Below are 14,527 nucleotides of genomic sequence, written 5' to 3'. Positions count from 1 at the left end.
AGCCCTATGGGTGAATCACGTAAAGCGTATGTTGTTGTGGTGTGATTTTTATATTTGCTTTACTTATCATACTCGATTTATAGTTGTATTCATCTACTTCGCATTTAGCCAACTATGTACAAAATCTTGGGTGGGATTCTGGTATTTGAGATTCTCGATTCTACAAGCGAGGGGTTTTCGAGTACCCTATAGGTTAGAGAGAGAAAGAGCGATCCAAGGGTGGGTGATGGCGAAGGAGAAGGGGATTGAAGGGGCGAAGAGCGGTGCTTTTTTTGAGGGGTTGCAAAATAGAGTGCCTAGATGTTTGAAAGAGATGGGGTGAATTGCCCGGTATTTGAAGTATCAGACAACAAAAAGCATTTAAAGAATAGACTCATGTTCAATGTTTGCATTGACGGATATGAGGACAACTTAGGGGAAAAAAAAAAAAAACGTGGGAGGGGGGTTGGGGGGTGTGCTCGTAATTTTGAACAAAAGTAAGCCCATTTGGTAATTTACTCACCTCAAATAGTGTCCATACTTAATTTGCTCAAAAATAAAACTTGTTGAATATTCCCAGTTAAATGTTGAGATATGTTGTTGTAAATAACTTAATTAACATGCTCTTTACGACATCTCATTCATTATTGCATTGTGCTTAAGAGAGAAGGAAACACTCACATTTTTATACCCTTTCTAGAGATTTATGTGATTTGGTCAGTGTCGCAAAGTGTTATACCATGACATTTAGAATTAACATTAAGAGAAAAAATAAAAAGAAATTGATGCGATTATTTTCTTTTCTTCTTTCTTTTTTTCTTTTACTACATTTGTGATACACAATGCTGAAAAAATGGTGGGTGAGACATGGCTAAATAATATTTATGTGAAGGTTTTAAAGAAACATCGTGGAGAATGGGAGGACTTTCCTGTTTTTAGGCACATGCTAATTGGCTATTTCAATATTGTATTTGCCCTTTTATTGATATAAATCAATGTGCAATTGAAAAGGGCAAATAAGCCCTCAGGATACCTCAAAACATAAGGTCACAATAATCTCGCCAATTTATTGCACTAAGAAAACCAGCACTCAAATTACCAGAGGTGCCTTTAATATTTTTAAAGAGAGAGTAGTTAATGATGGAAAATTATTTCTAGAAAGAGAGTAGTTGTTGCTGAAAATTCAGGTAAGAAAAATGATTTTAAACAAGAAGATTTATAAACATATGAAAATTTTGAAAATTGATGGTTTAGATTATGTGTTGCAAGATCACTATTTTTGGGACTCATTATCCTTTTTTTTTTTTTTCCAGATTCATACATCTCGATGTATGATCAATTATACGATTTTTTAACATTAAAACAACCTTTTCCGATGGAGTTTTGAGGTGCATCTTAAATTCTACATTTTAAGGTTGCAACCTTATATAAACTTTTTCCAAAACCTAAAAGCCTATAACAAAATTGTTTTTATTTTGGTGTTCACTCGAATTGTGATGAAGCGATCCTTTTTTTACTTTTTTTTTTTGGAGATAATGGATTTTATTTTGGTTATCACTCGAAATGTGATAAAAGCCATGATGAGTTTTATTTGGTTATAACTCGAAACGTGATAAAGCCATATTCACAAAAAGGCAAAATTTTCAACACCCATGAGAGTTTGCACTATTTTATCATTTATACATTTACAACTATTCCAAGTTTCCAACTCATAATCATGTGTGTTTTTATGGGTATCTTGAAATTAAATCAAGCACTATATATAAAGTGACAAACATTGCATCACTCCCCCTATTTTAATAAATTCGCCTTACACAAACCATCCAGACAATTTATTGAATGCACGGCTCAACGAGATAGCGCCTAAACATAGCAAGAGAAGTACATTATTTATTAAAAATGTTTGTTAGAAAGTGAGAGAATGCATCCCAATTTGACCTTGCTTTATTTTACAATAAAAGGAAACTTTTCCAACATGGGGTTGGAACTATTTTAAATAACGAGGTATTTAATCATTTGTTTATTTGAGAGGGGATGGCATACAAAAAGTTACAATTTTTCTGGAAAGCATTTTACCCCACCCACATTTAATATGTCCGTTGGTGTCGATTGTCATATCTGAGTAGATAGCGGATTGTCATATTTGAGTAGATAGCGGAAATGACTTGAGTCATAATGTTACAAACTAGCTCTGGGCAGTTAGATCTTGATCGAAAGCCTATAATTTTTTTATTTTTATTTTACAAATAATTTGAAGTATACATAGATCCGACATGATGCATATAATAAAAATAATAAAAAATAATTCTGGTGATAAAAAAAAACTACTAGAATACCCCTATAAATTATAAAGATATTTTGGTCATTTAGTTTTACAAAAATATTTATTTTTTTGAGGTTTGCCCTAATTTTATAATGGGACATCCAAAATTTAATCCAAAAATATTTAGAAAAAAAAATGAAAAAAAAAAAAGTTTGGTGTGACATTGTGGTATGAACAATTGTAGCCATTCAATCTTGAATCGTACCGGGTAAAAAATGAGGTCTCATATAACTTATGTGTTGTCGGGGCCGCATAGAAACATTTCCCTTTTATATATTGAAAGATGTACTTTGCTATGTTACAATGGGAGCATAGATGTTTTTTTTTTTTTTTTCTCCGACTTTATATGAAGATTTTCCATTGACCCTGCCATAAATCAATGGAGTAAGTACACTATTCAACAAGAGTATTGCTGACTATGACAATTGAGCACACGGGAAAAAATAGCATAATCCACTTGAGAATGTTAAAATAGAGGGATAATGTTTTTTCAAATAAGGAGTGAAATTTATCAAATACAAATAAGAGATATGGGATTTCTCAAAGAATTTATTGTCTGCTCAGGTGATCTTTTTTCTTCCAAAACAAACGGCTATTTGTACAGGGAAAATCCATAAAATTTGAGGTTAAAAGAATATGTGTTCCTGTGGAAGCATATACTCCATTTACTACTGGGATGATACGCAAAAAATCCTTTTTTTTTTTTGTTTTTTAAAATAGAACCTACATAAATCCATATTTTATATTCTTTTCAAACAAACTTTTCAATAAGTCTTTTTTCATATAAGTGTGTTAAAAACACAATCAATACATTAAAAAAAGAAAATTATTTCAACTGTATCTTTTAAAATAATGGGCAGAGTTCGAGGAAGAGTAATTCCTCTTTTTTTCTAAACCTGGAGCAGCAAAAAGAGATCAGTGACAACTAAAATGTGATATCTGTATATTGATTTATGTAAACATTCTATTGCTTTTTTTATACATACAGGAGTTTGGTTAATTCTACTTTTTCGAACTTTTGAGTTATGTCATCAGTGTACAATAAAGCACTTTAGATAGATCATTATTTTGTATTTTTGGGTTTTTGTATTTTAATTAATTACAATCTTATACATAGTTTTTTTTGTTTTCCCGTAGATTGGATTACAACTCTTATTATTTGTTACTATAGTACTTGTGTTTAGGATTTGTGATTTCATTACATGCTCCAAGTAAATCTATCATATATTTTATGACATGACAACGAAGTAAGCATTTGCTATCATTATTCATATTTATAGTAATGGCACTATGAGACCCTCCAACACTCATGTGATTAAGACTGCCGATGATCGCCAATAACTCTTATACAGATATCTAAAAAAGTTATTACATGGGTGTGAGACTTGAGTGAATGGATTTATTGATAACTTTTTTAGATATCTGTATCCAAAATTAATTCTGATCCTTTGGGGTCATACTCACATGGGTGTGGAAGGATCTCGTAGTATCATTATTCTTATATTTATTAAAAGATTAGACCAAATATTGTCAAGTATTACCTTAATGATACTAGGTAAGGAGATAAAATTATTGTTCAATAGCTTCAATGTATCCATATACTATCTCATAAACTTATCCTTTGTCATCTGTACATATCCGTATTTTTTTTTCACCTCGTCTTTTTGGGTCAAATCTAAAATATTCAAAATATATTTAACTTACCTAATTTTTGACCCGAGTTTTGGCCTCTGTTCTTTTGGAACAAAACCGATTTGTTACTGAAATTTTTGGTTGCCAATGTATTGTTATTTTTCGGCTTGCCAACCATGGTTAAAGCTTCTTTAGAAATAAAATTAACAAATTGTCTCAATTATCTGGCTTCTTAACAGGGGATAATTTAAAAACCTATTAAGGCTCTTTTAGGACACACTTAATTCAAATATAATCTTTAAAAACAAACCCTCAAATTATTTACTTGACCCCAAAAGGGATTTAACCCCTTCATTGATGGAAAATGTTGCAATTGTTTACAAATTACAATCCCTTATTTGATAGCTCCCCTTTAGGATTAGCTTTGGTGGCATTTCCGTAATTTAAAAAATACAGTACTGAGAATTAGTCAAGCCACCCACTTTCGACACGGAGGGAGAGGAAGAAACCCAGGTCTCAAAACCGGAGGTAACTCCCAAATGTTGCAGAAAAAGTAGAGAGAGAAAGAGAGAGTAAGAGAGAGAAAGTGAGAGAGAGAAAAAGAAGAGTAGGGATCCTGGATCCACTCTCTTCCCGATTCCTGCAACCATCCCCCACTCTCTTCCTTCGTCGCCCACTTCCTCACCATTCTCTCTCTAAAATTCCCAACACTTCTCTCTACAATTACCCACTTTCTCTCTCTAAACCAAGTTTTCTCTGCAATTTGCGACTCTCTCTAAAACGGACTTCGTCGCTCCTCTGCTACTCGGCCACACAACAATTCCCACAACCCCGCATTCGCCCTCCCAAAGCTGGAGCCCCTTCAAGAAGCTCAGCCGTTGAAACCCCAAGTTAACGGTCAGATCCGCTACAGATCCCCTTCCTGTGCTGAATTAGAGGGCCAAGTCCAGTCATTCACGGAGACGGGGGAGAAAATGAAGAGAATGAGGCATGAATCCACGGGAGAAAGACTTTACAGGTTTAGAGGTGTAATTCTCGTGATTTGTGTTCCTCTTCTTTTGATCTCCTTCGTGTTATTCTTGATGCCTCGAGTTCCAGAGGAGATCGATACGTTTGTTGAGGTTCAAAGTGCTGGGGTTTCAAAGGATTCGATGAGGAAGATGCAGAATGTCCATGGATCGAAGAGCTATGCTGTGATCTTTGATGCAGGGAGCTCGGGGAGTAGGGTTCATGTCTATTGTTTCGATAAGAATTTGGAGCTTGTTCCAATTGAGAAGGAGCTCGAGCTCTTTGTTCAGGTACTTAATTTGCAGAGGAAAAGTGTTTCTTTTTGTTATTTGATTTTGGGTTTAGGGTGGTTTTTCTGGATGGAAAGGAGCTCGAGCTCTTTGTTCAGGTAGTAGATTTGCAGAGAAAATGTGGGTTTTTTTTGCTTGTTTATTTTGGACTTGTTGGCGCCTTTACGGATGAAAGGAGCTCAAGCTCTTCTTTTGAATTATTCTAGATCCTTCTATGTAACCCCCATTAACTGCATTGTTGTTGAATTTTTCTTTTTTCCATTTTTTCCTCAAGAATTTGGGGGAATATTGACTCCGACTCTCTAGGCTGCTGATTAATTGCTGAATAGTTACGTGAAATTGATCTGCTACATGGTTTGGTGGGCTTCTTTTGTTGATTTGTTCAATTTTTTAATATTTTATTTTATTGGGGTTTCTATAATTTTAATAAGTTTAAGTCTTTTGAGCTGCAAAGTTTTTGCTAAAAATATATTATGCAATTGTTATAGTTAATCTCTTTTAATTTCTATTATCGTTCTGTTGCAGTTCTCTTTGATCTTGTATTATGCATGTAGATACAATTGCCAAGAAATGGTGATGTTTTTTTCTGCTTGTCCCAGTTCTGTTTGGATTTTCTTTTATCTTTTATTGGGAACTGGATTTCAACTTTTTGGGGTTTGTGTAATTTTCTTAATTTTACAGTGTCAGGACAATTATCATGTACCAAAGGTTCAGAGTCGTTTAGTCAGATATTTGGACTGGTAGAAGAGCCAAGAAGGACTAGTTTATCATTTTTTTGGCTTTTCAATTCCTTCATTTGTGGAATCTGCAAAAACAAAAAATTGTTTATTTAATATCTTTCTTTTGGAATCAAGCTAAAAATGCAATCTAGCTGTCAAAAAACACAAATAACTCACATTGCAAAGGAAACAAAGAAGTATATTTGAGTATATTCCAATAGAATACTTATGATCTGATCGTGTTCCCGCATTGTCAATAAATGTCTTTGAAGCTCGCTAAATTAGATTGTGGAACAAAATAAATGATAGAACCTGAAAGGTCCAATGCAATTAGTCTTTCAAAATGGGTCCAAAACAAAATAAAAGGCATGAAGTGATGCTCCACACTAAACTATGTAAGAATACAATGACAATGCAACATTATCAACAATTGATGTTCATAAACAAAAAGTAACAGCACATTTTAAAATCAAGCACGCATTACATTGTTGCACTTGACAAACATATGGTGAGTGAAATTTCTCTTTCATGGTGAATAATGGTCTAAATTGGTTCCCACAATATTTCAAGTTTCTTTTCATCTTTTGCCTTGGGCTGTTAGATACTAGTGTATGAGCCTCCAGGTATTTATAAGAAATTATTGTGACCATACTTTGTGAATTGTATTTCTTCTTCTTAATCTTTCCTTCTTTTTTTGAACCTCTTTGTGTAATATTTTTACAAAATTTCATTTTGATGGCCTTGTGCTTTTATCTACAGAAAAAGCCAGGATTGAGCTATTATGCTAGCAACCCGGAGGAGGCTGCGAATTCTCTCAAGCCTCTCTTAGTCAAAGCTGAAAGTGTGATTCCCCAAGCCTTGCGCAAGGTTACGCCAGTCAGAGTTGGGGTAATTTCAGAACCTTTGGCAATCTTTAGGTGCATGATTTGACCTAAACAATAGAATTCAATACAAGATAAATTGTTTGAAGACACACCAAAGCATCCTTAATCCCTATGTCTATGAGAATTTTCAGGCATATGATGTCATGGTAATCTGTAGAATACTGTGTAATGATTGAAATTGTTAAAATCAATTTTGATGTGTTCATTTTCTATAACTGTTTGTGCAGGCGACTGCAGGACTGAGGTCGTTACCTGGGGACTCATCTGATAGAATTTTACAAGCAGTAGGTCTTCTGTTCAATTCAATTTCTTTTTTTTGTTACATAGATGTGAACTTCAGGCTATTTATATCTAATTAAACAAAGAGAAAAACTTCTGTATAACATGATAGTCTCAATGAAAATGAGTATTTCTAACAGATGACTGACTTTAAACAAGCCACATCATAAAGTAAAAACCTGTTTCATATGGCAAGCTATCATCCTTTTTTTAGTAACACCAGTGAGATGTTGCTAATAAAAGGGGATTTTGAAAAGATTCAAAACCACAGTTATTTTTTATGGCTCTTTTTATTTCCTTCAACTTCAGTGGTCTTGTTTTGTGGTTCATTGGGTGTTTTGATGAGTTTCCCAATTATTAGCCGTGAAGATCCTGGGTTCTTTTCCCAGTTTTATCAACTTCTGAGATTGTAAAGTTTTGACTTATTTACCAAGAAATATCATTATGTGAATCCATACTGATAATGTTTTATGAGTTCCGATGTTGCTTTCTTGGTACACAACAATGAACAGACTCTCTCCTTTTGAATGACGTTATTCAATTCGTAATTCTTATTAGGTTGCTTCTTGAAAGTTGATTGGTATGGAAAATGTCGGTTCAAATTGATAATTTTTAATTCATATTTTGCAGGTAAGGGATTTATTGGCAGATCAGAGTTCTCTGATGTCAAAACCAGATTGGGTTACAGTTTTAGACGGAACTCAGGAAGGCTCTTTTCAGTGGGTATAATTTACAACTTGGTTTATTTAAGTATTATACCAAACAGGGGTTGTAAACATGTAGGATATGTTCGAGTTTTAGTTTAATCTTCTCCTGCCCTCTATGCCTGTTTGAGTGTGTAGTGGGCCACTCTACTTGAGTATCAACATGCAAAGTGCTATTTTTTCAGTTAAACAAGACAAGATTGCCTCGCAGCAGTCACAATGGACTTGTATAGAATGATAGGGTTGAATGACATTCGATAATTAATTTATTTTTTTACCAGAATTTATAAGATGTTCAATGCATAAAAATCAATTAAATTATGATTTAGTTTAGAAGAAGTGGTGTTCTTTATATCATCATCATAGCCTTTTCCCAACTAATTGGGTGCGGCTACGAATCATAGTCTGCCATTTTGCTCTATTAAGAGCCATAACCTCTGTAAGGTCATAAGTCTCCATATCTTTTCTCACTACTTCCAAACATGTCCTTTAGGCCCTACCTTTGCCTGTCATGAGCTTTCCACTTGAACTAACTCGCATCTCTTAACAGGTGTTGTACTGGATCTGCACTACACATGGCTAGCCCATCTAAGCCTACTTTCTCTCATCTTATTGCCTATTGGTGCCACACCCAAATTCTTCCGAATGTATTCATTTTGAATTCTATCCTTTATTGTCGTATCACTCATCCATCTCAACATCCTTATCTCTGCTACACTAATTCTATGGGTATGTTGTTTCTTGACTGCCCAACATTCTGCCCCATAAAGTAAAGCTGGTCTCACAACTGTCCTAACTTGCCCTACAGTTTCATTGGTATGCGGCGATCACATAAAACTCTGGTTTCACATCTCCACTTCGCTTAGCCAGCTCTAATTCTATGTGCGACATCTTCTTCAAACTTTCAATTATTGGATTATCGACCCAAGATATCGAAAGTGTGCCTTTTTTGGTATTTCTTGGCCGTCCATCTCATCTACTTCCTCGTCTCTATTCCTATTATTACTAATCTTGTGTTCCATATATTATGTCTTAGTTTGGCTAATTTTAAAACCTTTAAAGTCTAGAGCATCCTTCAAAAGTTTCAACTTTGTATTGACGTTGTTTTGGGTCTCATCGATCATAACTATGTGAATTCTAGATTCATGAGAAGTTTTGGCCAAGTTTTACGTTGGTGGCTTACCTAACATAGCCCACCTCCTTTACCAGGGCTTGGGATTGGTTAAGAGAAAGTTTAAGGTTCTTACCCATCTTAGACCAGGCGTTCTTCACATAGTAGTTATAAATGGAACATGCTGTCCCTTCACGGTGGTGGTTAACTTCAAAAAGCAGGGATTTCTGCTTGGCAAGCTGATGTGCCATTATTGGGGGGTGGGGGATATTCTGTCTTCTATGATTACATTTTAAAGTTTGGGCATGTTTTTGTACTAAGAGTGTAATCCGTCTGATCTGAAATCAAGATTTAGGTGTGCAGCCTTTTTTCATTTGACATTTTCAAGCCACTGCTAAAGTGAGAAACTGCTGGCTTGGTTATCATTGCTCTTTATCGTTAACCAACACTAACATTCTGAATGGTTATCAAACAATGTCTCCAGGACTCAATAAACTTTGAACATTAAGATATATTATGTTGTTTACATGTCGTTTAGGATTTATCCATCTCCAACTCATTGATGTCATCTGTGTCGTGTCTCCTTTCTATTCCTTTTTTATTTTATTTTTATTGTAAATTTCTGAATGTACCATTTGCTATGACCATACCTCATCTCATACTTTTTAGAAATGAATTACTTTTATCCAATTATCAAAAAAAGTTCCATTTATCGATTTGCCACTTGTGACAGATGAAATTTACATTGTGATTGTGATCTGTGATTATTACACTGTTTTTTTACTAAGTTTGAGTTCCCTTGTGCAGGTTACTATCAACCATCTTTTAGGAAATTTGGGGAAAAGTTACTCACATACGGTTGGTATAGTTGATCTTGGAGGGGGCTCTGTGCAAATGGCATATGCCATTTCAGAAAAGGATGCTAAAAAGGCCCCAACAATAATAGATGGGGAGGACACATATGTCAAGGAACTGTTTCTTAAGGGAACCAAGTACTACCTTTATGTGCACAGGTCCTTGCCTTTCCTTTTATGGGCCTTAACATTATGCAAGACATGTTTTTGTGTCTGAACAATTCTCATTTGTATGTTATTGGGATGCTCAAAGTGGATAAATTCAGTTCAGATTGTTGGATGTGAACATTTTTTTGTAATATATTGAAGAAAAAAAATCTTTATCTGGCTCTTTATTGGAGAAGCCATCATTTCAATGGATACTTATGATTCTAAATTTCTCTACTTCTTATTGTTTTTCCGATCTTTTCCTGTATGCGCTTAACACGGCTTTCCTTCCCCCCCCCCCTTATTGATGCAGTTACTTGCACTATGGACTTTTGGCAGCTCGTGCTGAGATATTAAAAGTTGATAGAGACTCGGATAGTCCATGCATTTTAAAAGGCTTTCATGGTATGTTATGAAGATTCCTCTTTTTTTTATGTGTTGTTTGGCATATTTTCTTTTTGTGTCATGAACATTTATATATGTATGCTCATGTTTTTAAATATCTTGTGTTTTTTCATTCTTTATTTGTACCTCCATTCTTTTATTTTGTTTATTTTTAATTTCCAACAATTATACACATGATGCTGTAATCTCTCAATATGGTGGTACTCATGATCACAGAGAAGATCATATCCATGATAGTCAAATACCTCTATAATATTGATGAAGTTTATGTTATTTTCTCTCACTCGAAAATGTACATGTAGTGCTTGATGCTACATGTAGTGCTTGATGTACTAAAACCAAGTAGTTGTGGCTTGCCATTTGCAATTTCTGCCAGAGTTTTCAATTTGTTGTTTATTTGATTTAGTTCATATGTCTTGATAGAAAATGAAGAGATTTTCATCTCAGTGGTTTCTTTTTGTCTTTTTTAGGGTCCTACAAGTATGGAGATACTCAATTTAAGGCATCGGCTTTACCCACTGGATCTGATTTTACTAGCTGTAGAAGGGCTGCTGTGAAGGCCCTTAGGGTTAATGACACAACATGCACTCATATGAAGTGTACGTTTGGTGGGATATGGAATGGTGGTGGTGGAGATGGGCAAAAGAATCTTTTTGTGGCCTCCTTCTTCTATGATAGAGCTGCAGAGGTACTAATGCTCTAATTTAACGGACTTTTTTATCTTGTATTTATAGGGTTTTCTTTCAAAAAACCTATGATACATGCTGATTTCAACATTGGATCCATTTGATTTTCTGCACCCACTATCATAGTCTGTAGGAGGGGCGCTTTTTGTTTTTGCCCCCCCACCAAAAAGGCGCTCTTTTTCTAAAACTATTTTAAAATATCTTCAAATATGATATTTTCCATTAATATTCTAAAACCCACGAGATATTGGTGTTATAACACCAATATATGAAGTATTTCTTTTCTTAAAATTTCAAAGCACAGATCAGAGGTTTTCTGGTGGAGTGACAAATCAAGAAGTTTTCCTCATACCAGTTTTGACATGGATGTTGATGGATGCTGTTTTAATATTAAGAAATCGGATGGATTCAGTGTTAAATCTCTTATCGTTTCCCATTTCCCATTGGGGTCATCGACATCCCAAGGAAACGATGGACAGTGTGGGACCCTCTGTTTGGTGGAGTCCTTCTTTATATTGTCCTATATAGCAGTTTTAATTTAATTCTCCTTAGTTCGTTGAAAAATGAAAATTTTGAGAATCTATAGATCTTTCAAAATGGTCCAGAGCGATCTATATGTCTAACATTTTCCTGTGTTCACAATATTTATAATGTGTTGCATTTCTCTTCTAGTTTAGTTTCTTTCTTTCCCCATCGTTTCTCTTTCTAATTTTTCAAATAATTTCTGAAGAATTACTCTTTTGCTCATATTACTTGATTTCTTTTTGCATTGGTGTTTGCCCTGTAATACCAAGAAGTCATTCTCTTTAGGCTTCGGAGTTTCTTTTACCACTGCTAATAGCATTTTCTTCTCATGAAACAGGCAGGTTTTGTTGATCCAAAGCAACCTGTTGCCAAAGTGAAACCAGCAGATTTCGAGGATGCAGCCAAGAGGGCTTGCCAATCAAGTCTTGATGAGGCCAAGAAGACATTCTCACGAGCAGAAGAGGGGAACCTGCCCTATCTCTGCATGGACCTTGTTTATCAATACGCGCTTCTCATTGATGGATTCGGTATGTTTCCTTACCTTGCCTGTTTTTTTGCCTTGTTCTAAGTTACTAACCAATTAGTTTTTACATCCCAGGTTGTGGAAAAATAATAAGATCTTGGCAGCTGACTGGGTGCAATATAGGCATGCATTAATAGACTTAAAAGTCATAAAATAGAACAATAAGGAGAAATTGAACATGAAACAAAAAAAAGAAAAAGAAAAAGAAAAAGCAAATGGATAAAGTACAGAGAAGAAAGAAAATGATGTGAGATTTTGCTGACTTTAACTTACCCCAAAAAGAAAATGGAAATGAAAATCAGAAAAATGGTTCTGCTTGGCCAAACTCAGGAGCTGCTAACCCACTACACAAACACAAATTTTTATTAGTTGCGATTGAAGAAAAAAAGGATCCTGTTTGGCCAAACTGAGGAGCTAACAACCCACTCCAAATGCACAAATTTGAATTAGTTGCGAAGTTTATGTAAGGTTGCAACCTCATACTATAGAAGTACGGTGCAACTCAAAAATCCAGTAGAAAAGAGTGTTTCGAAGTTGGAAAATCTTCCAATTGATCATCTTGACCTCAAGTTGTATGGATATAAGGAAAAAGAAGAATATCAAGTCTTAAAATACTGCATCTTGTTACAAGCTACCTGGGCCATCTATTTTCAGGATTTTCAAGTGTTTATAGATCTACTCGATCTGCATTATTTTTTGGAATTTTGAATTTCATATTTGAGCAATAATTTCATGCAACGGTTGTATCATAATATAATGCAACAACATTCAAAAATCATGTTATGGCCATTTGTTTGATCCAAAATTTGAAATATACACTCTTTTCATTCTAATGAACAATAAAAAAAATAAAAAATAAAATTGAAAACACAATCTAGAAAGTATTTCTTTAGCTCAATTAACATAGGCTGTTCATTTTGGTGATATGCTTAGATCTAGGTCATAGAAGGATTATTCATTTTCAATCTTTTTGGATGACTTTATTATCATTAGATGAACAATATTAAAAGAGAAAAAAATGATTTTGAGTTTATAAAAGCTAAGATCTTGAAATTCACCAAATGAATGGTCTAGATTCATTTTTGAAAGGGACTCATTTTGACCATATCTAAATTGAACTCTTTTTTTTTTTTTTTGGGATTAATAATGGAGACGAAGAGAGTGTGTGCGCCAAATTTTGGGTCATGCAAATAACACAAACATGGTTTTCTGAAAGTGTCGTTGTATTATAGTATGATGCAACCGTTGCATAAAATCATTGCTCTTCATATTTAGTGTTATACATGGATTTTCAAGCCACTGTAAGGTTTCCAACACAAGAATTACATCTTCCGGCAAAATTTAAAGGTGTGCCTACTTGTATAGTATGATGTGAGCACCTTATACAAACCTTACCCTTTTTTTTTTTGTTAGTTTTCATATCTCTCGCTCTCTCTCAAATGTGGATGTTCGTTAGGTTATCTGTGCATGTGCATACGCTCACACAAACCGGTTCAGTGCAAGTTTGTGTACTCACATCTGTGCACTCGTGAAGCCTTGTTCTATATTTTATACCAGTTCTTACCATCCTATAGGGGACAAAAAAAAGAACGGAAAGTGTAGACAGTGATCGAGTGTGTGTGACATAGAGAGGAATGAACTTATAACTGATTGTTTCTTTACTGCAGCGTTGGATCCATGGCAGGAGATCACATTGGTGAAGCAAGTGGAGTATAAAGGTTTTCCAGTTGAAGCTGCATGGCCGTTGGGTAGTGCTATTGAGGTTGCATCAGCAATTTGAATTCTTAGTTTCCATTCAATGGCATAAGATCTTTGTTCCATTGGAGAAAAAAGGGTTCCTAGAGTGCCATTCTGTTGTTCTATTGGGTGTTGCTTCACAAAACACAGACATGGATTCATTTGTATAAGTATCATATTCAAAGTCGAAGAGGCTGCAATTTACGATTTGAAGCGAGGAGATTGGTATTGAAAAGTGTTTTTCACGATGATCGGCCATTTTGTTGTGAATAGGGATGAGCTCTGCTGTGTAGAGAGAGGGGAAGAAAGAGATTTGAGTAGTTTCTCTTTTTGTATCTCAAGCTGCACAAGAGGAGATCTATTTAATGAAGCCTCCAACTTCAGTTAATCCTGGACTGTGACTGTTGCATGCAATCTTTGGATTAGTGCATTTCTCTGGAGTTCCCTCTCTCCCACGATCGTCAAAGTGATGAATTTTTGAGACTCGCTTTCTCTCTCTAGTTCCCTCTCTCCCATGTTTGTGAAACTCTCTCTCTCTCTCTCTCTTGCTCATGGTAATGAATCTGTTACATTTTATTGACCAATTGTGAGTCAAATTCTCTCCGGTCCTCCGTTTTGATGCTTGGTGAGGTGAATTAAATGTCTTCATTTGAGATTTTGCATTTTCTCAATGTAATGCTTATCTCTTGGAGTTTGTGGGTGTTACTAAAAATCTATAGTA

General features: G+C 34.8%; 1 protein-coding gene across 2 annotated transcripts; it reads left to right on the top strand.

Moving 5' to 3' along the window:
* The first annotated feature begins 4,480 nt into the window (after positions 1-4,480).
* On the top strand, positions 4,481-14,390 carry LOC18433580 (putative apyrase 1). 2 transcript variants are annotated; one of them, XM_006843664.4, is made up of 9 exons: positions 4,481-5,232; positions 6,711-6,839; positions 7,063-7,119; positions 7,745-7,837; positions 9,737-9,942; positions 10,244-10,335; positions 10,806-11,023; positions 11,884-12,073; positions 13,737-14,390. In XM_006843664.4, the coding sequence occupies exons 1-9, from the start codon at positions 4,909-4,911 to the stop codon at positions 13,847-13,849; spliced, it is 1,422 nt and encodes a 473-aa protein (XP_006843727.1). In that variant the 5' UTR covers positions 4,481-4,908; the 3' UTR covers positions 13,850-14,390. The 2 variants fall into 2 exon arrangements, with proteins under 2 accessions (XP_006843727.1, XP_088731150.1); XM_088875024.1 differs by having other exon boundaries at positions 4,481-5,330.
* The last annotated feature ends 137 nt before the right edge of the window (positions 14,391-14,527 follow it).

The sequence above is a fragment of the Amborella trichopoda genome, chromosome 8 (genome assembly GCF_054954075.1).
Source record: "Amborella trichopoda isolate Santa Cruz 75 chromosome 8, AtrichopodaSantaCruz75HAP2 v2.0, whole genome shotgun sequence".
Lineage (NCBI taxonomy): Eukaryota > Viridiplantae > Streptophyta > Magnoliopsida > Amborellales > Amborellaceae > Amborella > Amborella trichopoda.
This window is presented reverse-complemented; position numbering and strand designations above follow the sequence as displayed.

Excerpts from the sequence above, each read along its gene's own strand:
- LOC18433580 (XM_006843664.4), top strand. The coding sequence starts at position 4,909 with ATGAAGAGAATGAGGCATGAATCCACGGGAGAAAGACTTTACAGGTTT. Across the intron at positions 5,233-6,710 it reads AGCTCGAGCTCTTTGTTCAG|AAAAAGCCAGGATTGAGCTA; the intron begins GTACTTAATTTG and ends TTTTATCTACAG. Across the intron at positions 7,120-7,744 it reads CTGATAGAATTTTACAAGCA|GTAAGGGATTTATTGGCAGA; the intron begins GTAGGTCTTCTG and ends CATATTTTGCAG.